The sequence below is a fragment of the Ochlerotatus camptorhynchus genome, unplaced genomic scaffold, assembly GCF_037179485.1.
Source record: "Ochlerotatus camptorhynchus isolate MF236.1 unplaced genomic scaffold, CSIRO-AGI_Acam_v1.1 ptg000461l, whole genome shotgun sequence".
NCBI classification, from domain to species: Eukaryota; Metazoa; Arthropoda; class Insecta; order Diptera; family Culicidae; genus Ochlerotatus; species Ochlerotatus camptorhynchus.
This window is the reverse complement of record NW_027040947.1, coordinates 303,547-326,662: the sequence shown is the minus strand read 5'-3', so window position 1 is coordinate 326,662 and position 23,116 is coordinate 303,547. Positions and strand designations below refer to the sequence as shown.

Genomic DNA, 23,116 nt, shown 5'->3' with positions numbered 1-23,116 from the left:
AACTAAGATGCCCAAATTCATCAGGATTTCAAATTTATTTTGCGGGCACTCAATAGACAATCTACTCAGTAAGAGAAGTTGGATATGTGGAACGTCTTGAAATAAGTTTTCATATCTCTACATCTACTGGATGATGAGGTTAAACTGATTGTATAAAATTTGTAATTTGTAATTTATTGATAGCATAACGAAAACCTGTCAGTTACAGAACCATAAATCAGGTCAAGGAAGCAACCATTTTGAATCAGTTTAGTGGGGAGTTAAGAATGAAATTAAAGTCTAAGTCAAAACACAAATCGATAACTACTATTGGTATTAGCCTAGAGAATTAATCAGCTCTGTGGAGCGCCGCTTTAAGCGACGTGAGAGTCCGTTGCTGCCTTGCAGCTAGTGGTAGTGCGTTCCAGGTGAACGCTCCGAATATTAGAACACTTTTTCGGGAACTTGTGGTGTGATGCGGTAGGACCAAGGATCTAGCTCGCTCGTTCCGACCTTTAGGTGTGTACTGCGTGATGTACTCTGGGAGGCTTCCATGGTAGGCCCCGTACATGAAGCAGCAGATACGACGGTGGTAGTTTTCCGGCAGATCGCATCCGAGTATGGTGTGTCGCACTTCTCTGGTCGTGTCACGCCCTCGGATTCCATACACGAACCTCACCGATGACTTGAAGCATCGATGCAACTGAGCCTTGAGCGCGGTGGACAGTCCTGGGTAGTACACGACGTCGCAGTATGCGAAGAACGGCATCACCACAGCTTGGACGAGCTTCATACGAATCTGTCTGGAAAGCACTCCACGGAAGCGCCTGAACGTACGAAGAGTATTGTAGATCTTTTTGGTGACTTCGTTTATCTGGTCAGTCCATTTTAGGTTAGAGTCCATAATGAGACCAAGGTTGGTAACTTTGTTCGACAAAGTAATGGTTTCATCACAGAAGCGGATGTCATTTTGAGGGATTATGGCCCCATCTCTACAAAAGACTATAGCTTGCATCTTCTTTGGGTTGGGAAACAGACGATTCTCAGTGGCCCAACGTTCGATAGCGAGGAGATCCTGGTTGATTGCTTGGACGAGCCTGACCTGTTATCGTCAAAGTTGTTGAGGATATCGTGAGCAACCTTGACTAGAGCAGTCGTTGTACTGTGGTTTTTCCTGTATCCTGACTGGTGTTTGGCAAGCGGGTGTAGATTCATCGAGATGATCCGTTATTTGCGACAGTAGAATCTTCTCCAGTACCTTAGACACCGCAGGTAGGACACTAATGGGCCTGAAACCTTCGGTGAAGTAGGGTTCGATGATTTCGGTATCGGGGTAACGATGGCCTTTTTCCAGACGGAGGGGAAAGTTTGAGCATCGATAATCACATTGAACAGGTGAGTCAGGAGGGGGAGGATAAACGGGCAGAGCAGCTTGATGAATGAGATGGGGATTTCATCCGTCCCTTTCGCGTTGGTCCCAATCTCGTAAATTTTCCTGGTGACTTCGTTGACGTTAGTGCGCCTGAACTGGAATTGGTCGTCGGCCACATTTGAGGGTGGTCGATCGGATTCTGCGTTCGCTTGCGAAGGTACAGCCCTATGCTGTAACATGTGATGGCCTTCAGCAAAGAATTTATTTAGTTGGTCAGCATCAAATTCCTTGCATTGTTATGTATGCCCTCTCTCCTCACTGCGAATCAGCATATCTTTTCTTAGCAACACCAATTAGGGTGCCGACCTTACTTTTTTTGAAGATGTAGTCTCACCATTGAGTATCTCCTCTGACACGATTCGGATTTCGCACATAGAGATAATAGGCTAGGTCCCGTAAGGTGATTGCAGCTTGGATTTCGTTCGTTATCCATGGCGTGCGTTTGTCACGAACACTAATTATCCGCTCTGGAGCATGCTGGTTCAAAAGCGAATAAAGTTCGCTAGTGAGAAGTTGTGTTTTGATGTCGATGTCTTCTTCTTGGTAGATGTGCTGTAGGTCCTTTGCCTGGAAATCAGCTTGCAGCCGGAAGGGATCTATCCTACCGAGATTCCGTACTTTCATACGACGAGGTGGAGCTTCAGGTATGCGCACGTCAGCGATCAGATACACAGGTTCGTGATCGGAAATGGAGTTCGCGTTTACAGCTTTGGATTTTTTGATGAACAGTGGGTGATCGGTTACCATTAGATCAATGGTAGTAGAGCTGTGTTTAGTGATCCGGGTGGCTGACGTGGGTAGCACCGTAAGATTGAAGGTGGTGTGAATCCGTCTCAAAGCAAGTAGGTTCGCAGTGGGTTGACTCGCGGTGACGTTGATATTGTAGTCACCAACCAGGAAGATTCTGTCAAAATGGTGTTCCAGCAGATCGAGTAGAAGCTTTTCATATTGTTGGGCAAAAAGTGCGTTGCAACCAGAGGGGTTGTATACCACGACGATGCACGTGTTGGTATCGCCAAACCTAGATTGGATGGCCAGAAATTCAAGCCGTTGGTTGATAGGAATGGTTGGGTCGAAAGTTGATTTCAAAATCGGTACCGCCTTGATAAAACAAAACCAAACATAGGGGAAATGACGGCTTCGGCATGACAGACTATTTTCGGCAACACAAATTGAAACACTATTTTCACTGGATTTTCTTACGAAAACACTTCGCTGAATGCATGCAAACGATTCTTTATGCTTTCAGCTTCAATTTGACTATATTTTTTCCACTGAGAAAAAGCAATCTAGCAGGGTTTTCTTGAAATGAAACACACGCACTACATTTGTAGCTGATTTCGAGCTGCCGATAATAGAACAGCAGATTTACATGCAGTTCAAATGGAACGGTTGCCGAAGAAAAACTGGTTGCCGACAATACTCGCTCTCACTAGAGAAGATTGGAGCTTTGTAAAAGCGTTTCAAAACAGTTTTTGACAATTCTTTCGACTGAAATTGTTAGAGCAGCTGGCAGCAAAAGATTGTAAACAAACCAATACTGCATATGTGTGCGTTCCTTAGAGAAAAAGGCTATAGAAAGATGGTCGCGGCTTAGGTTGCCGAGAATACGTAAATTCCTCTATATAAATTTGTGTCATCTGCAAAGTAATTTGCATGACATTTTTTTGGTAGTATTCTGTGGTATTTTACCTCTTATGTCAGGCTGATCTACACCAAATTTTGGTAACAGATCGGAATTAGATATTCATTAGCTATTTTCTCCTGCTCGGGTTGGGATGCGGTTTCTGAGCAGGAGAAAATAACTAATGAACACCTAATCAAAGATGAATACTAAGATGAAACTGTCGGAAGAAAAACTTTCTATTTTAGTGTCCTCTTTCATGGTCCCTTTCATCCAATGAATACCCCCCGTATTCAAGGTAATTTTGTGGTTTTGCTTCCCCCTCGGTAGAGATGAAATTTTGCGCTCATTTTGATTAAAACAATCACACCAAAATCAGAGATGTCCCATTTTCTTAATTACTCGATTAACAACTAATTGTTTTTTTTTATGTTCGCTGTGCTGTCATTTTTCCACCAATGAGAGTATAGCACATGTTTGAAACGATCGGTGATGATTCTGTGGAAAAGTTAATGCTTATATCGACATGATATAGCCAATTACAAATATTTTACTTTTCGGTTCGTTAATCGATTAATCGATTATTCGAATGAAAATCGGCCATCACTAGATGAATGTGAAACGTCATTTCAAATATAAGGACCGTTCAGAAATAATGATACAATTTAAAAGGGACCGGGGCTAATCACAAATAACGTCCGCACGGTAACTGAAATAAACACGAGTGTTCACCGGTTGACCTAATTCTGATCCGATACCAAAATTTGTGTCGATCAGCATGATATAAGTGGTAGAATACCAAAGAGTTATACCAAAAAAATGCACGCAAAATACTTTGTAAATAGCAAAAATTGATATTTGAATACCAAAAGAATACCTGTGTGATATTCTTTGGTATTGCATTAGCATAATTTGGTATTGGAGTGATAATGTGGGAACAATTTTTTGGTATTATTTTTTGGTATTATTTTTTGGTATTTTACGAGGGGTGCGACACATCTAAATTTCGATTTTAAATGGTCGAAACATCTCACACTAGCGAATCAATCTACGAAAAATCTTTTTTCATATCTTGCATCTAAACCCATCTACTCGCATCGCTCTCCACCTTTTTGCAGGAAATCTTCAAAATCATAATCAATCGTGTTTCTATAGATAGAAACACGATTGATTATGATTTTGAAGATTTCCTGCAAAAAGGTGGAGAGCTAATTTTTTTGCTTTGATGTTGTGAGATGCACTCGCGCTTAATAGATCTATTAAGCACGAGTGCATCTCACAACATCAAAGCAAAAAAATTCCTGCGTCTTAGATAGAGTCACCCCCCTCGGTATTTTACCTCTTATATCTGGCTCATCCATACCAATTTAAGGTATCGAGATATTCGTTCCTACTCGCGATACCTTCATTGATGCATAGGGCCAACATGAAAGACTTCCATCCTGGACGGCTGCTTGCTTTTGCTTTAACCTTGAACCTGGTCAAATTCCTGTCGACTTAATTGATTAATATTTGTTGATGCTTCAGCGCCATTTACCGACCAATGAAAAACAAATAAATGAAGCATTTGGGCATAGAAGCTGATAAAGCAAAGACACCCGAGCAGAAACGAACATCTCGATACCTTAAATTAGTATGGATGAGCCTGACATAAAAGGTAAAATACCAAAATATAATACAAAAAAAAAAATTTCCCACGATACCATTCCAATACCAAATTATTATAATGCAATGCCAAAACAATACCATACAGGTATTATTTTGGTATCCGAATATCAATTTTTATTATTTACAAAGTATTTTGCATACATTGTTTGGTATTATTCTTTGGTATTTTACCTCTTATGTCATGCTGATCAACACCAAATTTTGTTATCGGATCAGAATTAGGTATGCATTAGTTATTTTCTCCTGCTCGGGCAACCTATTTTTTTAAAGTATCCGTTGACTAATCGCGACAAAATGTATTTGACTATATACGTTTACGTAGATTAAATACAGTAACCCCTCCATATAAGGGGTGAGTGGTACTATACACCCACCGCTGTTTCTCGGCTGCCCTTCGACCAATTAGAGGCTGTTCATTAACTACGTAGACGTTTTTTTTTGGGATTATTGACCCCCCTCCCCCCTGCATAGATAATTGTCCGTACAAATTTTTTAAAATTTGTATGAGCCGTGGATAATTGTCAAGACCCCCCCCCCCACCCCACCCTAAACGGTCAACGTAGTTTATGAACAGCCCCTTACGCTTTTTTGTATGTGATTAGTGTCAACCATAAACTAGTTATCTACAGAAAATGAGCTCAATTTGGTTGAAGGACAGCCGACAAATAGCAGTGGGTGAATCGCACCACATATATAGTCCTATTTTGAACACATACAACGATGGAAACGGATGCAAACCTATGATCGAGTTTATTGCTCTCCTCTAGTGACATCATGCGGACACTAGTAGCATCTTTTCGTTTAAGCTTCCCATCGATTACACGGTCGTTCAGACTAACTCAAAATGGAATCGAGTCGAGTCAATTTCGTCAATAGTTGATTTACTCAAAAGTGAGTATAGTAATAGACTGAATGAAATCGTCTACGTGTATTGTAATAGACTGAATGAAATCTCTATCGATTTTCCTCTATTCAAGATTTGTTTTGCCTCGAAAAGGAAAATTGGGTTCTTTAATTTTTAAAAATGTATTGGTTTTTATACATCATCTGAAAGAGCGTTTCCTGAGCAGTGCGATATTTTTTTTTTCGAACTTACACATTTTCATCTCGATTTTTAAATAAAGATGTAAAGCAAAATAATAACTTCACTGTTTGACACTAAACTAACAAATTCGCCTCCATACAAAGTGACACCGAGGGGCGCTCATAATGTGATTTTTACAAATGTAATCGTACTTATTTAAAACAGCACCAGTGCCACTTTTGACGAAATTGAGTCGACTCGACTCAATTTTGAGGCCATCTCATCGATCGTATAGCTCTACTCAACGTAATCGATCAAAGTGAGCCGCACAAAAAGCTCTCTTCAGCGGAAGTGATTCATAGCATTATTCGAGTTGTTTTTGTTATCGTTAGATCGCTACTGGTTGGTTGCTTATTGGTCCACAAGCCACGTGGACAGTATTTAGGTAAAGTCAGACCCCGCCCACTCTCTGTGTGAACAACAGTTGTTACTATCCTAACAAATATGAATATACTATGGACACTAGGGTGGGTCATGTTTATAAGGTGGATCACAACCCCTGGCTCTCCACAGCACTTTCGATTCATACCCAAGTAACATTTTAAGTTTTATGAAATACTACGAAGCTACTATAAAACAACATTCATAAAACCCTGGTGAAGACTGCTTTGCCATTGATGCATCCACCAAAACCTCATTGATGCTAGAATCTGTCTAGTTGGTCCACTCTGGAGAATGTTGTGAAGGGTATATTTTCGAAGCTCTTCAAGGTTGATTTACTGCAAAATGGTTGTACGATAAACGCATTGCGATCCATTTCAAAACCATGTTTAAGCTACAATAAAAGCTATAAAAGCTACACTTCCCTCTTCTCCACCAGATGCTCAGTCGTTGATGGTACCCGTTCCACCGGACGTGCTGGTTCTTCTAAAGAACTAAATTTTACTGGAATGGACTTTGGTCGTGAGCATCGCTTGAACTTTTCCTCCAACTTCGTTTATCGAGATATCGTTGTCATAAATTTGGTTTTTATTCACTATGAGGATCCATCCTTAAAGTTCAATTTGTAAACAGAGGAGATTTCATGATACACTTTTAAAAGCCTAAAAGGTAACATATACAATAAACTCTCATTTAAAACCGAATGGTTTTATGATTGCTTTAATAATGATAGAACACTTATCAATAAAGTTTATGATTGATTTTTAGAACAGTTTTATGGTGGGATTGAGCACTATTTTAAATTTAATTTTAAAACAAGACAGTTTTTGACTTCTCGCCAGACTGTAAAAGATTTTTAAGACAGCGAAAAGATGAACTACTAAGCAGGAACGTTTTACGCTGTGAAATGCTGTATCTAAACTAAATGGATTGTTCATTGCCTTTATGAAACCATCATAAATCAGAGTGGATGCCAAATGATTGCAGATTTGTTAGTTGGGTTTTGAGGTCCCACAGCAACTGTGCCAAATTTAAACGTATTCGATTGTGATTGGATTTGCGGAAGAGGTCACATCAACGAGTTAGCAATGGAGTACTTGCTTCTACAGGACATTAAATTTAAGTTTACGTAGCTTCTAAGTGAAAATGTACCTAGGTTTATATATATTCGGTAAGTTGCAGTGTTTTCTTCAGTCGAGTATTAGTACAAGACACTGTAGAAGTCTGCACATAGCAGACGAAATACGCAATACGTATCTGCCAAGGATAAGCAAATAAGGTAGTGGTGTTAAATGGAAATTACTAATCCTTCTCTCTCCCTTTATTAAAAAAAATGTTTTTGGGAAAAACGATTTTTAAGTTTATATTTTAAATTCAATCAAAAGCGATGTTCTCTACCCAAAGTACAAAAATTATTGAACACACATTTTCGAGTAACAGTTTTCTGAAAATAAGCTCAACTTTTTTTCTATACGTCCTTTTCAAAATTAAGGCTCGATTTAAAATGGCGATCTGAACATGCAAAATGGCATTTATGGTCATAAGAAAAGTTTCTGCAAATTTTCAACAAATAAAAAAATACCAAACCTAATTTGCGAAAATCTATGTGTGAAAATCGAGGGGGGCGACACATCTAAATCTCAATTCTAGATGCTCAAAAAATCTCACTCTAGCGAATCAATCTTCGAAAAATCATCTTTAATTTCTCGCATCTACTTGCATCGTGCTCCATCTTTTTGCAGGAAATCTTCAAAATCGACATAAATCTTCCTTCTATCTACTCAGCGTGCGTGCAGCTAGCCACAGCAAAACACAATCTTTTCTGCATCGTACATAGAGTCGTCCCCCTCGGTGAAAATATGGAAACAGAGATTGAATTTTCCTCACTGTTCATATTTATTAACTATTCAGGATATCGGATCAAATAACTGGCACCAGCTTCAAGTATACATTTTATTTATTTATTTATTTATTTATTTATTTATTCATTCAACGTCCTCTTATCCCTATCACTTAGGTGCATAAGTGTAACAATAAATTACTTATCCCTACTCGATGCTATTCTTCTAAACCTTACAGAACGAGCTTTGATCTATACTTTGTTGGCGTTTGGGTGTTTGTGTTTATATCCATCCGACTGATTCTAACCTAATCCTACAACCGAAGAGTCTCCAGTAGCATCATCGGCAGAACTAGAACTACTCCTAAGGCTAGACAGTTACGAAAAACAAAAATCAACTATTTCAGTCTACGCACACGATTCGCCTTCCCGGAATCGATCTCAGTTCGCGTTATGTTCCTTGTTCAGCGGAATCCCATTCTCGTCGATCTCCAGCGATGGCACTAGCGGTGGCTTGAAACCCCCGTACTCGATCCGCAGGCTCTTGCCATACGCGGGACTCCGGCGGAACTTGACGTCACTCTTGACAGCCCAGTGGTCCTCCAGCAGGGGCGTAGGCCCAATATAGTCGTCCTTGTAGATTCCGGGCAGAAGCTGAGGCTGCGGTGGCTGGTGGTAGTGATGATGCTGTGGCGGTAGCGGAGCTGCTTGGTAGGTAAATTTGCCTACAAAGTGCGATTGATCGATTAGCGGGTAGGGCAGATAAGGGTTGAAATGGTACGATGATTTACCGTTGTAGACATCTCCGGTCAGTGGGACACCGTAGATATGTTTGGGTTTTTCGGGGAAGTGATGCGGAAGGACGTTAATCTGGCCGACGTCCACGTAGGACGGTGAAGCGATCGATGCTCCAAAGTGAAGATCGTTCTTGGGGTATTGGCTGTGGAAGTAGTAATGCTTCCCAGGGGCTTCAACAACGGGAGGTTTAGGTAGTGGCGGTGCTTTTAGGATATAGTGTTCTGTGTAATGTTTCTTTTTCCCACCGAAAAATTTGTGAAAGTCAAAAAGTTTTTCGTGGTGCGTGGTTTTGATGATGGCGTGCGTTGGTTTGGGTTCATGGACGGTAACAGGGATGAGTTTTTCGACGGGGTACGGAATGGGGACACCTACTGGGACTTCTACCGGGTAGTGAACGGGGACCTGGACCTGGACTTCAACAGGGACTTGAACTGGATAGGGAACCGGACGATCTATGAATTTTTCAACGACCTTTTCGACAGTTACGGGTACGGGAACTTCAACGTGTTTCTCGACAACCGTTTCCACGGGACGATCAACGATCTTTTCGACGATCTTCTCTACCTGCACTTCAACCGGGTAAGGCCGATTAACAATCTGGGTAACGGGATAGGGAACCTGAACCTCTTTGGTGACGACCTTTTCTACCGGGAAAGGGCGATCAACAAATTTTTCGACGATCTGTGTTACCGGGTAGGGCACCTGGACTTCTTTAGTAACGACCTTTTCAACAGTAACAGGCTTCTCGACTATCTTTTCCACTGTAACGGGAAACGGTACATGATGAGGAACGGGACGATCGACGTAATGATGAACTGGAACCTGTTTCTCGACGGGGTACGGGACGTGGACAGGTGTGGGAACATGTTTCTCAACGATCTTTTCCACTGGATAAGGTACGGGGACTTGCTTTTCTACAATTCGATCAACCGGTTGCGGGACTGGTTTCTCGATGTAAACTGGTTGTGGAACATAGCGATCAACTGGTTTCTCGATGTAGACGTTCTGTTTGACAATCCGATCAACGGGTTTCTCGATGATGATCGGTTGCTGAACTATTGTGGTTCTTGCACCAAACTCACGCTGTCGTTGTGGTTGAGATGGCTCTGGGCCAATCAGGAGATTCTTGATGTTGACGCTCTTTTGAACCTCGACGATAGTCTTGGAACCTTTCTCGTCAACGCAGTCATCGATGTTTTTACCAGAGTTAGAGAGTCGTAATCCTGCCTGAATTGGGGCCAGGTACTTTTGTGGAACAGGTTTTGCAGTTACAGTGATTGGTTCTTTGGCGGTGTAGCGTGCAGTTGACGAAGGGACGCTGGCTGAAGTCGTTCGAAAACGTGTACTCAACCTCGTTGCGGTCGATCCGCGAGCCTTGGTGGATATAGTAATTGGTCTAATCGTGGTGACTTCATGCTTGATCTCAACCGGACCATACTTTACATCATCGTCACACGGCTCTGAAGTCACCTGATTGGTTCGATAGGTTGTCTCCTTCAAGAACTGTCCCTTGTTGTGATCGTCGGCTTCTCCGAGAATTTCCACATTGATCTGTTTGTAGAAGTTATCTGATTTACCACCCGACCGATGGTTTCTTTGAGCTCCCTCAGGCATATCTCCCACGATGATCGGATTGTCGAAGGACGGGACAGCTAAATTATCCTTGAGTCTATGTTCCTTCTTGGAACTCTCACTCGGTTCGCTATCCGATGCTTTCTGTTCCTCCTTATCCGCTTGAACGTTCTCCGACGGTGGCTCCTCTTCCTCGGCATTGTTGATACTCACGACATCTTCGTTCGTTACCAGGTTCTGCGTGGATGTCACCAGCTTGTGGATGCCCTCCTCGTTTATATTCACATACGGCGAGGGTTGTCGCGCAGCAGTAGCATTCTCCTGTTGGACTGGGGCTTCGATCGTCGGTTGCACTAGCGTCACTAGCTGCACCGGTATGGAGTTGGGGTTAAACATTATCTGACTAGACTGTTCGTTGGAGTAGCTGCTGAAACGGGAAAGTCCTGTATTAGTAATTGGCGTGAGCTTAGGTACCATAAGGCAATGCGTTAACCGTTGAAAATTGAACATTGAACATGGATAACTAGAATCATTTTACACGTTGTTCAATCTTATACTATTCTAATAAAGTTACCCAACGAGAGGCTGATAAAAAAGTTGATGTTGTTGTTGTTGTTGCTGCTGCTGTTGCTGCTGTTGCTGTTGCTGCTGTTGCTGCTGCTGCTGCTGTTGCTGCTGCTGCTGCTGCTGCTGCTGCTGCTGCTGCTGCTGCTGCTGTTGCTGCTGCTGCTGTTGCTGCTGCTGCTGTTGCTGCTGCTGTTGCTGCTGTTGTTGCTGCTGCTGCTTTTGCTGCTGATGTGAATTCCGAACATTGTCCGAGTAGTACACGTAGTAGTTGCTGTGAGGACCCAGCGGTATCGAATGTTCATAGTGAACGCCATCCATCAAGAGTGGTCCCATCGTAGGTGGTGGAGACTGCGCATTTATCACGGTGAATAACTGGAATTGTTTCGAAAGCAATTTAGGTTTCAGAACTGCAAAAGCACGCCAAAGCTACCTCATCCGGTGGAACGGTCGGCAGAAGAATCGTTCGATCCGGCTTCGCTGCCGGGTCATTTGGGAAGGGATTTTGGGCGGCCGTCCGCAGTATGGACGTGACCAGTATGAGCGCTACCGTCGTCAGCATCCTGGATCATCAAGGCTAGAAATCTGTGGAAATCAAAGGAGAACGATTATAGACTGTGGTTGATGAAGGCGGGTTTGTCGGACGCTATTGTGCAGGGTAATTTTTTGCGATAATCTCGTGGATCGTGAAACAAGATGAACTATCATTACGAGTTTGCCTCTACTCCACGTCGAAGCTGATGAAGGTGGATAATTTTAAGCGCGTTATACTTGGATACGGTTCGGAAATTGATATCTGTGCGAAAAGTTTCCAATACAACTGCAGGTTATTGACCGCTGTTTTCATAATCCGAAAAATATTCAATACAGTACATAACGAGCAGAAGGTGAATTAACTTCCAACTAGCCCCCTCGGCCACCCACCTCCGAGATAAACTACCTACGGCCGAGCCACTGACTGGCAGATGGTCACACGTTGATAGTAAAGCACGAACATTTCCCCATGTTTTTCGACCAGACAAATTGAACGAAGCAAAATCGCATACCCATTTTTGGAGACCTCGAACTTTCTCGTTGTCACCAATTACATAGATAAAAACTTAATTTTCCTGATTCACTCGCAGTGCCCAGCGTTTTGTCTTTATCTGATCCGCTAAAGGGTGAAGCGTGAAATGTGACAACGAAGAGGGTGCAATTTGGGTACGCCGTATAATGAGCTGAGAAAATTTGGTTATTGTTCAAGGTGGTTGTGCAACGCTAATGGCGCACAATGGTCAGAGACATCCCGTGCTCGATGAAAATGTGGTGTTTATAGTGATTGGCATGATTTTGCTTTGTTTTTGATGAAGGTGGAATTTGTTATGTGTGTCTATTACTTAAGAAACATTTTTAAGAAAGTCTCTTTTAAAGCATTTTAATTTGCATGTAAGTGACAGGAAGCGATTAAAGACTTGCAATGGCCGATTAGAAGTAATTAAATTGCAATCACAGTGACGGTATAGTATCAACAGTTTATGGTTTTTCGCTTGGTTTAACGGCTTTCTCAGTCTTACTTTCACTCTGGATACTTAAGTCAGAGTGTATTTACCAGGATATTCGGGAGAATTATCAATCACGTCTCCTTACGTGCAGCCCATTCATCATTTTAGGACAACCGAAATCATCTTAGCAACAAACAGTTCGATTTATTCACTTTAATAATGAGAAAGTGTAACGACGAACGTGCTCTTTTTACGGGTTTCTCTGCGCTGTAACTTAAGACAAACGGCATATCCATAGAAATAGGGTGACTTAAGTAGCTTCGAAAAATATTTTGATCGAAAGGTGATTACGTCAAAAAGGAATTTGACTGGTAAATATATTAAAAATAAGATGTGATCCTATATTCGAACAGTATATAAATAGTGTAATAGCAGGAGGTTAAAATGCAACCGCTGAAAATATGAATTATCGCGTATTTCTGTTGTTCGTTAAATTCCAAGTGAAATTCGAGAACGTAATTTCATTGGAATAGCTTGTTTAACCAGGTCTTAAACAAACGTCACGTCGGTCATAGCTTGTTGTGATTGTCTGAACCATGCGTAAAGAGAAAATCGAAACATTGAACGTCGCGTGAAAGTGGATCTTAATGAAGGCCTAAGTACTCTTTCGTAGCTTTTAGTTTTAGGATTTCAAAGATCGTCGGTTGCAGTGGCTTGCTTACTGAGGAGAAAAATGCAGTCCCAGATCCTTTCATATTAAAAATGCATGGTGAGATCGCTTGTTTATCGTGTATTTTGTAAAACTTTTCATTGTCGTCGGTGCCGGGTTTGAATAGTTATAAAAACTTGAGTAACGCTATAATGTGATATGAGAGGCTCGGTGGCCTTAGAGCAACCGTTTTTGCTTACTAAGCAGAACATCTCAAGCCCATCCACATTCAAGATTCGTCAATGATTAAAAAGAAGCTCGTCTGCCTAGTGGCAAACGTTTTTGCTTACTGAGCAGAAGACCGTGGGTTCATCCCAAGCTCCTTCGCGTTATACGATCGTTAGGACATCAATTCAGCTTATCGTTTACCAAAACGAACTCTGCTGCAAACCCAACCCTCTTACCCAACATCCCTGTGATTCCTCGTGGAAGTGCAGAGGACTCCTCGGCTTCCATCAAAGCGAGTGTCACGTCAACACATTCCTACCCATTTCTTTCTTGACCTGCGTTCAGGCGCGGCTGGCGCTGGTATTGCCTAATTCGAGATCACCAGTTTTTACACATTGAGGTTGATTGCTAGTCCCAAGCATCGTCTATTGGTTCTCTGTGTAATTACAGCTGGTCTGGCAATAACAGAGTAGCAACCGTGGGCGGTCAATCATGCTCATGCTCATGTTCAGTCTTACTTTCACTCTAACGACTACGATTTAATTTTCCCAACGCGTCGACCATGCGAAACCACTTCAGAAAGTACTGAATTACTTCAGAAAAGCTCGGAATCTCTACGGATAATATTAAATCACTTAAGATAATTTCGGATTCCCATTGGAAAGTACTGAATCATCCCAGAAAGTTTGCAATCATTTCTGCAAGAACGAAATCACTTCGAAAATAGGAATGCACTGAATCACTTCGGAAGTACTGAATCGCTTCAGAAAGTTCATAATCACTTCGAAAAGTACTGAATAATTTCAGAGAGTACTGAATCACTTCAGAAAAAATCGGAATTACTCAGGAATGTTTGGAATCACCCTGAAAAGTTCTGAATCATGCCAGATAATTTGTAATCACTTACGAAAGTACTGAATCACTTCGGAATGAACTGAATCACTTGTTAAAAGTTTAAAATCACTTCGAAAGTACTGAATCACTTTAGAAAAGCTCAAAAATTCTTCGCATAGTATTAAATGACTTAAGGAAATTTCTGAATTTCTTTGGAAAACACTGAATCGTTCCAGAAAGTTTGTATTCGCTTCCGTAAGAACTGAATAATTTCGGAAAGGTCTGAATCGCTTCACAAAACTTCGAAAAGTACTGTATTAATTCTCTTAAGTTTGCAATCAGTTCCTCAAGAACTGAATCACTTTGTAATAACAGAATCACTTCTGAAAAGTTTAAAATTCCATAATAAAATATTTAATCACTTCAGAAGAATTGAAATCACTTTGGGGAGCACAATTCCACAAAATTCGAAATCTCTTCTGAAAGTACTGAAATACTTAAGAAAATCCCGGAATCAGTTTGAAAAGTACTGAATTACTGCAGAAAAGCATCAGAAAGTACTGATTCACTTCAGATTGTACAGACGTAATTTAGCATGAGAATGATGAACCGCTCGGGGTTGCTACTCAGTTATTACCTAATCATCTGTATTACACAGAGAAGCAACAAATGCATCTGCAATGTGTAACACTGGTGACCTCATTCTTTACGATAGACAATAACACCACCTCTGCGGCGCCGGTGGTGTGGTGGTAAGCGTGATTAGCTCTCACCCCAGCAGGCCTGGTTTCAATCCCAGTCGGCGTCGCCGGGATGTTCTGAGGCATAACATCTCTGATCACGCTTTCCTTCGGAAAGGAAGTAAAGTCGTTGGTCCCCGGTTCATGAGTTAATGGGTCGATAGGTAGGGTCCAGGTATGGGAGCTTTCTCCATGGTGTCGGTAGCATTGGTGATCAGCACGGAAAACAAGATCGACGGAAAACAAACCAAGGAAAAAAAAACACCACCGGCCGTGTCCAAATCAAGGTCAATTAGGGAATGAATAGGAATACGTTGACGTGATTCTTGCTTTAAATCTGTTTATATATGCTGTAAGCAAATATTATTAATTAACAATATGGTTCATTTCCAGAATTCCCATATATTAGTGAAAAGACGCATAAGTAATACCCTCTCCCAGTGAGAAAGGTGACTAAAACATTCGTGGCCTTATTATTTAAGCGTGTAATCAATTCATACGTTTAATCAAATAAAAGGTGTGGCAAACAGTAATAGCTTTCTCATGCATTTTACACGCCTACCCTGACGTCATGGCATTGTACTACGTTCAGACTATAGTTGATATTAATAACGTAATAACGTAATATAATATGATATCTAAAGTGCCTAAATAACGTGATATCTGCGGTAGTTTGAATAAGCTTAGAGGTAATAAAAAATAAAGGCAGATTATATCTGCCATCCCTCTTTACATACCACATTGGCAACTGACAGGAGGAAAACTTTCAACACGCTAATAATCGTTAACCCAATTTTGGGTAATAGATTAACAAACACGGTTTTTTTTTTAGTTTTTTACTAAGGAGGTTTTTAGCCTATGGCTAGTTCATCTCCGAAGAAAGAAACAAACACGGTAAGAAAAAACACTCAAAAACACTAGAGTTTGAAAAAGCTCAAACACAAAAACACAAAAATGAATTCGATTTTAAGTTGAAGGTCATGTTTTCACCATTGTGAAATTTTAACTTATTTTTGGATGAAAATCATAGCAACCTGCGCTGCCTTTGATACTGTCATTTTTGTGCGCTTCATCGCCTTCGTTCGTGCTCCATTATTGGCGTTGACGGCACCGTCGAAAAATGGTCTCTTCTAGAAATGATTGACAGTTTCTTATGGGATTTTTCGGTGAAGTGAAAGGATAGTACCATAGAGGTAACTCTAAGACCAGAAGGTCCCGAAAAAATGTGCTCAAGTTTTTGGCTCAGTTCTGGTACTATCTTCGGTCCCAAGCTAATCGATGCACCCCTCGAAACATAGGAAAATCCACGAACTTCTCATTTTAGCTGACAAACTTCCATAAAGAATCAAAACAAACATAGTGTAGTACTAGAATTTCGACTAGAATAGGGTAAGTTAATCGATTTGCTTGGGACCATTAGGCTATTCAAGTAGTGAATCAATTGAAAATCGTTAGTTTCCACTAAATAGTTCGCGCAAAGGCTACGTGCCGCAAGCCGATATGTGCAAGGACTTGGACGGTAACCTTCTCACGAACGAGTGTGAGGTGATTGAGAGGTTTAAGCAGTACTATGACGAGCACCTCAACAGTGAAGCAGCAGAAAACGAAGGTGGCTCGGCAACAGACCTTGGAGCACGCGCAGAAGACGACAGGCTACCGGCCTCTGATCTTCAAGAAGTTGAGAAGGAGATCAGTCGTCTGAAGAACAACAATGCAACTGGTGTAGATCAACTACCAAGTGAGCTATTAAAATACGGTGGTGAAGCACTGGCTAGAGCGCTGCACTGGGTAATTGCCACGATTTGGGAGGAGGAGATATTACCGGAGGAGTGGATGGAAGGTGTCGTATGCCCAATCTACAAAAAGGGCGACAAGTTGGATTGCTGCAACTACCGCGCGATCACACTGCTGAGCGCCGCCTACAAGATACTCTCCCAAATTCTATGCCGCCGTCTGTCACCATATGCAAGAGAGTTTGTGGGGCAATACCAGGCGGGATTCATGGGTGTCCGCGCTACCACGGACCAAATTTTCGTGATTCGGCAGGTTCTGTAGAAATGCCGCGAATACAACGTGCCCACACATCATTTGTTCATCGATTTCAAATCCGCTTACGAAACAATCGATCGAGATCAGCTATGGCAGATTATGCACGAGTACGGACTTCCGGATAAACTGACGCGATTAGTCAAGGCGACCATGGATCGAGTGATGTGCTTTGTTCGAGTATCGGGGACACTCTCGAGTCCCTTTGAATCTCGAAGGGGGTTACGGCAGGATGATGGACTTTCGTGTCTGCTGTTCAACATCGCGTTAGAAAGTGTGATCAGAAGAGCTGGGATAGACACGAGTGGCACGATATTCAGGAAGTCCATCCAGCTCCTTGGCTTCGCCGATGACATTGCCATAATGGCAAGGAACTTTGAGATGATGGCGGAAACGTACATCAGACTGAAGGCTGAAGCTAGACGGATTGGACTTGCCATCAACGCATCAAAGACAAAATACATGAAAGGAAGAGGTTCTAGGGAAGACAATGTTAGCCTCCCACCCCAAGTTCAGATTGACGGTGACGAAATCGAGGTGATCGATGAGTTCGTGTATTTGGGCTCACTGGTGACCGCCGAAAATGATACCAGCTGAGAAATTCAAAGACGCATTATGACAGGGAATCGTGCCTACTTTGGACTCCGGAGGACGCTCCGGTCGAATAAAATTCGCCGCCGCACGAAGTTGACTGTCTACAAGACGCTGTTTAGACCGGTGGTCCTTCGCGGCCACAAGACCTGGACTATGCTCGTGGAGGACTAACGCGCCCTTGGTGTTTTCGAACGGAAGGTGTTGCGTACCATCTACGGTGGAGTGAACAACGAATTGCACCAGCTGCTGGGAGAACCATCCATCGTCCACATTGCAAAAATTGGGCAACTACGGTGGGCTGGGCACGTCGTAAGAATGCCGCACGACGACCCAGTGAAAATGGTTATAGAAAGCGACCCAACAGGAACAAGAAGAGGGGGGACACCCCTCACCATCCCTCTTCAAAGGGAGAGTTTGGTAAAGAGAGATGAAAAAAACCGATTTGTACCTTCCTTAAAAGTTGTCCTAGCTCGCTATTCTAATATCTATATGCAATCTTCACACTGCCATACTCTAACGGAACTATCAACTCTATACTTTCATCTACTCCATCTATCGTATAAAAATTACCACTACAGTCTGCTATTTGAAATTAGCATCTTAAACTATGTAAATCGTTGACTTCACGTCAAGGGGTTGGTCACTCTACACAGTGTGCCAAAATCAAACTGGGGCACATCGGGGTGCAGTCATTGACGTTGTTTGACACCCATGTTTACAATTTATTATGATCTTCAAAGTTACTGGCAACACTAAACTTTTTCTGCGCCTGCGCAGTGTGCATGTGTCAAAATTTGTTATTGACGTTGCCACTCCTAGTCAAATTATTTTCAAAACAACCGTGAATCTCCACCAAGTCTCGCCATGGATTCTCAAAATCGTTACACCCGTGACGGCAGTCGCATCCACATTTCCTCTCATACCAAGAACAGCTGACAGCGGTATCTTGACCTAACCGAGGTTTCCGGCCATGGGTGAACTAGCGATGCAGCTCCCACGGCTGCGGCTGCTTCCAATGCTGCTGCTGGTCCGTCTTTTTTGACGAATTTTAGAGGAGACGGACCAGCAGAAGGAACAGCAGCAGCAGCAACTTAAGCAGCAGCAGCAGTGGAATCAGCCGCAGCCGTGGGAGCTGCATCGCTAATTTGTGTAGCCGTGGTCGACGCTGGAAATCTTGGGCCGGTCACGACAAGTGGTGCTTGAGTTTTAATCGGAAAGTAAACAACCAAACAAAATCTATACCATCCGACCATTCGAACTGCTCGAATACATCCATGGCGGTGGCTGCTACATCAACTATTCCGTCGTCCAACATATAATGTTGGAGGACCGTCTTGACAAAATCTCAAATAGTTCAACAAATTTTTACTCTCGTTCCTTTTTGCACTTCCAACTAACACAATAAGAAATTATAATTACGAATCATAACATTAACTACCCAGAAAAAGGAAAATCCTTTCTTTTCTCAGAAAATAAGCTTCCGCTCTTTCAAAGCTAACGTGTTTTCGGTGTTCTCGTTGCTCCACGCACCGTTCATCTTCTTGGAGGAGGAGAAGCACAGCTTCATAATGAACGGGAGTTTTGTGCATTTGTGATCATCGCGCTGTGGTTGCACTTCATGATGACGTTCACCGCCAGGGCTACGCTCGGGAACTCGACCCCGGAGGATGAACTTCCCGATTTCAGCGGGAACATTCGCACTTGCGACGGGTGGCAGCCCTTGGTGGTGAATGCAGTCAGCAGCAGGTCCTCGGACGGCATACGGGTGGGTTATTGAAGAAGTGGAGAATGCGATTTTTGCTGGCCTGGGAAGCGATTGTTTTGGAGGCGCTGTAGACCTTGAAGCTGATCGAATTAGCCAACAGGGTGTACGGGTTGGTGGACTCTGACAAGTAGTTCTGCTTGGAAAATTGGCTCGTCCGTTTCGGGTCAGTGGTGCGTCCTTTATCAGTCCGACGTGTTTTCCGGCCGGTGTTGGTTTCTAGAAATCCGTTTCCTCCGCCGGCTCCCAGAAGACTTGGTTGACTAATGATTGACGTTCGTTGTGCGGGGTCGGCCTTCCGCCGAAGATGGAAGGATCGTGTAGCAACGGAGCTCGTTCGTTGCAGGCATCCTTGGAGACGGATGCATCCAGTGTGTAGTCCCAACTGGAGTCCGTTTCGTTTTTGAAAACATTGAAAAACAAAACAAAAACAAGAGCTGTTAAAATACCGGGTTGCCAAACAAGGCATTATTCACAAGCAATCAAAAGTCAGTTCAAAGACTTCTTGGCACTGCCGGTACAGCTGCGGCACACTGAGTTACACTGAGAAAAAAGTTGGCGCAAAACAAGTGTGTAGAGTGACCACCCCTTGTGAAGCAATTGTAGAAGTAATACTAAAAACATATAGTCAAAGTACTAATACTAGTTTAGTCACTTTTCTTCAAATTGACCTTTTTTTACATATAAATGGTTACTTTCAAGTTAGTGTGTTGAGTACCTCGTTCTCCATGCATGTAAAATGTATGCAATGCATTTAAACGTCGGTTGTTCCCGAATTGCAACATGCCCACTCAAACTAACTATATCATCTGATAGAGCAAATTGCGTTGTCCAAATATCCTACAATACTGTGGACCCCCGCTAATCTGAATGACACTTGGTGCATATTAACGGGGTTTATTTTTATTTTGAACTTCTTGTAACCCTATGACCATTAGAAATTTGAGTTTCTGGTGGCCTTATTTAATCGCGGTTTTGTTTTGATTCTGCTTTCCATTTTGCATCGTTTCATTCCGCTTTATTATTTATTACGCAATTACAGCGGAAGCGGAACGGCAGCGCGAAAAGCGAAAAAGCCCAATCTGAGTAAGCCTACTTGTCGGATTGAAAACTATTCAGATCAAAATTGACTCCGGCTAGGCATCTTGATGTCATTTGTGACAACTGCCAAACTGCTCATAAAGACGATCACGAATAAAAACTGAAAATGTTCATGCATTTCCAAATGGTTTCCTACCATTACCATATATTCCAAAGTGACTGGCCCTCTGGATCTGGATGATGTCAAAAACAACAAAACATGATTAATTGAGTACATGGGACTTTACTTACTTTTGGCTTCCCACATAGTAGGGGAGAACAGTACATAACGCACCCCCGGGGTAAGACGCACTTTTTCATTTTATTTTGAGTTTTTCTTGGAATTTTGAATACAGTTCAAGGATTTATCATGCAAGATTTTGAGTTCAGATGCTCTGCTAGAAGTGCTACTTGATAAGACAACAAAAAAGCTACGTAAAATCCATGAAAAACACAAATGAAAGTCAGCTGGTGTGTTCTGCCCAGGGGGTGCGTTGTATACCATCCTCCCCTACCTAGTTGAAATAAACTTTTTTTTCTTGATTTGTTTTCCGTACTGAATACCAATGCTACCGACGCCCGAGAAGCAGCTTCCACACCCACCCTTCGTGATCAGAGATTTTGTACCTCAGAAAATCCCGGCGGCGCTTGAGATATAAACTTAATTTTGACTATTTGACTATAGCCTTGTTACGTTCAATTTACAGTGTACTAGTCACCTTTCGCGTTACTAGAGCCGCTAATGTCGGGAAAAATCGTGTCTTGGGGATAATAGAAGAGTGAACCACATTGTAAATTAATAATATTTGCTGAAAGTATCTATAATAAAGAAATCAATCAATCAATCTGTTTATATATAATTGAACTGATGGGCATAAGAATGATAATTTATAATTTTTTTTGGAGGCATCCGTTTTGCAAAGTTTGGAGTTTTTTTTTTCCTTTTCCAATTATCAGCTGTGCCCCATGAAACGATCAAATAACTCAAAAAAGAATGAATCTGGGTGTTGTGAATGCGATAAATTAGCAATAATTGAAGAACGTTCTCGAATCACCCAAGACGATGCAAAGAAGTAAAAGTTCAAAGTCAAATATAAACAGCTGTTCTGTTTATCATCCTTCTGCTTAGCCAGGTTCAATGAATACGAGAGTATCGAAAATAACAAAAAGTTCCAAGTCAATGCTATGTAATAAGAGAACGCATAAGCGGTACGCTCTCGTTTGCACCATAGGATTTACCCAACGGGTGCACGCAGCATAAAACAAAGCAATAAAATTCAGCATAGGGAAACTATACGCTTGCACCAGTTTAGCTTAGGTATAAGCGCTGCGTAGGAGTCAAGTGCATCCTAGACGTATGCATATATATGAGATTATTCTGGACGGATTACGTTGGTCCCGAAATGCCTCACATGATCTTGAAGGAGAACGATGGATAAGTTTAGATTAGGAATATTTTCTGTCTCTTTCGTTCTAATCAACATTACGTTAGGAAGACCTTAGCAGGAGACAAATCTTTCTAGGCTCAAACCGCTATATAAGGCAAATTTTGTACTTAATAAATCGAATGTTTTCGTTAGTCTTAAAACGTCTGTCAATCTGTTAAGATCCGAATTCCTTCCAGCCAGTACCTTCATCAGGTTTTAAACTAAGATTACTGATAAGACCAGACTCTCTAATTTAGTGAGAAGTTCAGTCCTCTGTCTACAATCAAAGGCCAAACACCGGATGCTTAAGGCACTTCTTTCCTTTCTATCAAAATCTGAACCACGCTATTGTAACAGTCTCTTAATTTAGTAGAGTAACTGTCTTAGCGTCTTGAACAGTTTTTTGATAGAATCAAGAAAAAAGGCACTCGCTACAGAAGTCCCAGCAGGGCAACGGCGTACCATCCAAACCATTCGGTGTGGTAAGTAAACCTTCACGTGATTAAACACTGGGTCTCTCCAGCTCAAATGGGTACAGAATTTAAAAAAAAATTGGTCGATGTCACCAATTTGAGCCAAACTTGACCAAAACGCTTATTTTGTCATTGTGAACAAACGCCTTTTCTGATTTTGCTCTGAAGTTCCTAGATCCCTCTCGGCTATAACTCTGGAATTTCATTCCTTGGCAAAGATGTTCCGCACCGTTTGAAAGTTGGCGTTCTACCTTCTGGCCGCATCTCGGTTCGAAAGACCGGGGTTGGCTTTAACGCACCTCAACACCTTGCTGCGCAACTGACGATCCCTGGTTCCAGTTTTTTCGTAGGTCCGCTGATTTCTTTCCACACACAGGGTTTCCTTGTAGGTTTTGAGCAGTCGACGAGGGAGGGACGTAGGGGAGGACAGTACATAACGCACCCCCGGGGTAAGACGCACTTTTTCATTTTATTTTGAGTTTTTCTTGGAATTTTTAATCCAATTCAAGGATTTATCATGCAGGATTTTGAGTTCAGATGCTATGCTAGAAGTGCTGCTTGATAAGACAACAAAAAAGTTACGTAAAAGCCATGAAAAACACAAATGAAAGTCAGTTGGTGCGTTCTGCCCAGGGGGTGCGTTGTATACCATTCTCCCCTACCAATTTACTTTTAGTCAGCCTTCAAAATTTTATTTTGCTTAAACGGTGCGTTCTGTGACACTCTCCCCCAAATTGGTATCGTCCTATAAACAAACTTCCACAATAAAACACCTCCCCTACCGGATTCCAGCATCACTTTCATGCACTTTATTCCACTGAAGCTATTAAATTCAATAACCCCCTAATTCCACCCACCAA

At 42.0% G+C, this 23,116-nt stretch overlaps 1 protein-coding gene across 2 annotated transcripts in view; it reads right to left on the bottom strand.

Annotated features, from left to right (window-relative positions):
* Positions 1-8,167: 8,167 nt before the first annotated feature.
* The window catches only part of LOC135712171 (probable serine/threonine-protein kinase kinX), a 53,764-nt gene continuing 38,815 nt past the window's right edge, over positions 8,168-23,116 (bottom strand). The window contains exons 2-5 of one of the 2 annotated variants that reach the window (XM_065235136.1): positions 11,376-11,527; positions 10,953-11,317; positions 8,800-10,802; positions 8,168-8,733 (exon numbers count right to left, since the gene is read on the bottom strand). In XM_065235136.1, the coding sequence (XP_065091208.1) occupies positions 8,450-8,733; positions 8,800-10,802; positions 10,953-11,317; positions 11,376-11,504 (2,781 nt within the window). In that variant the 5' untranslated portion in view covers positions 11,505-11,527 and the 3' untranslated portion in view covers positions 8,168-8,449. Of the gene's footprint in view, positions 10,803-10,952; positions 11,318-11,375; positions 11,528-23,116 lie in introns of both variants that reach the window. The other variant, XM_065235135.1, reaches the window with a different exon arrangement.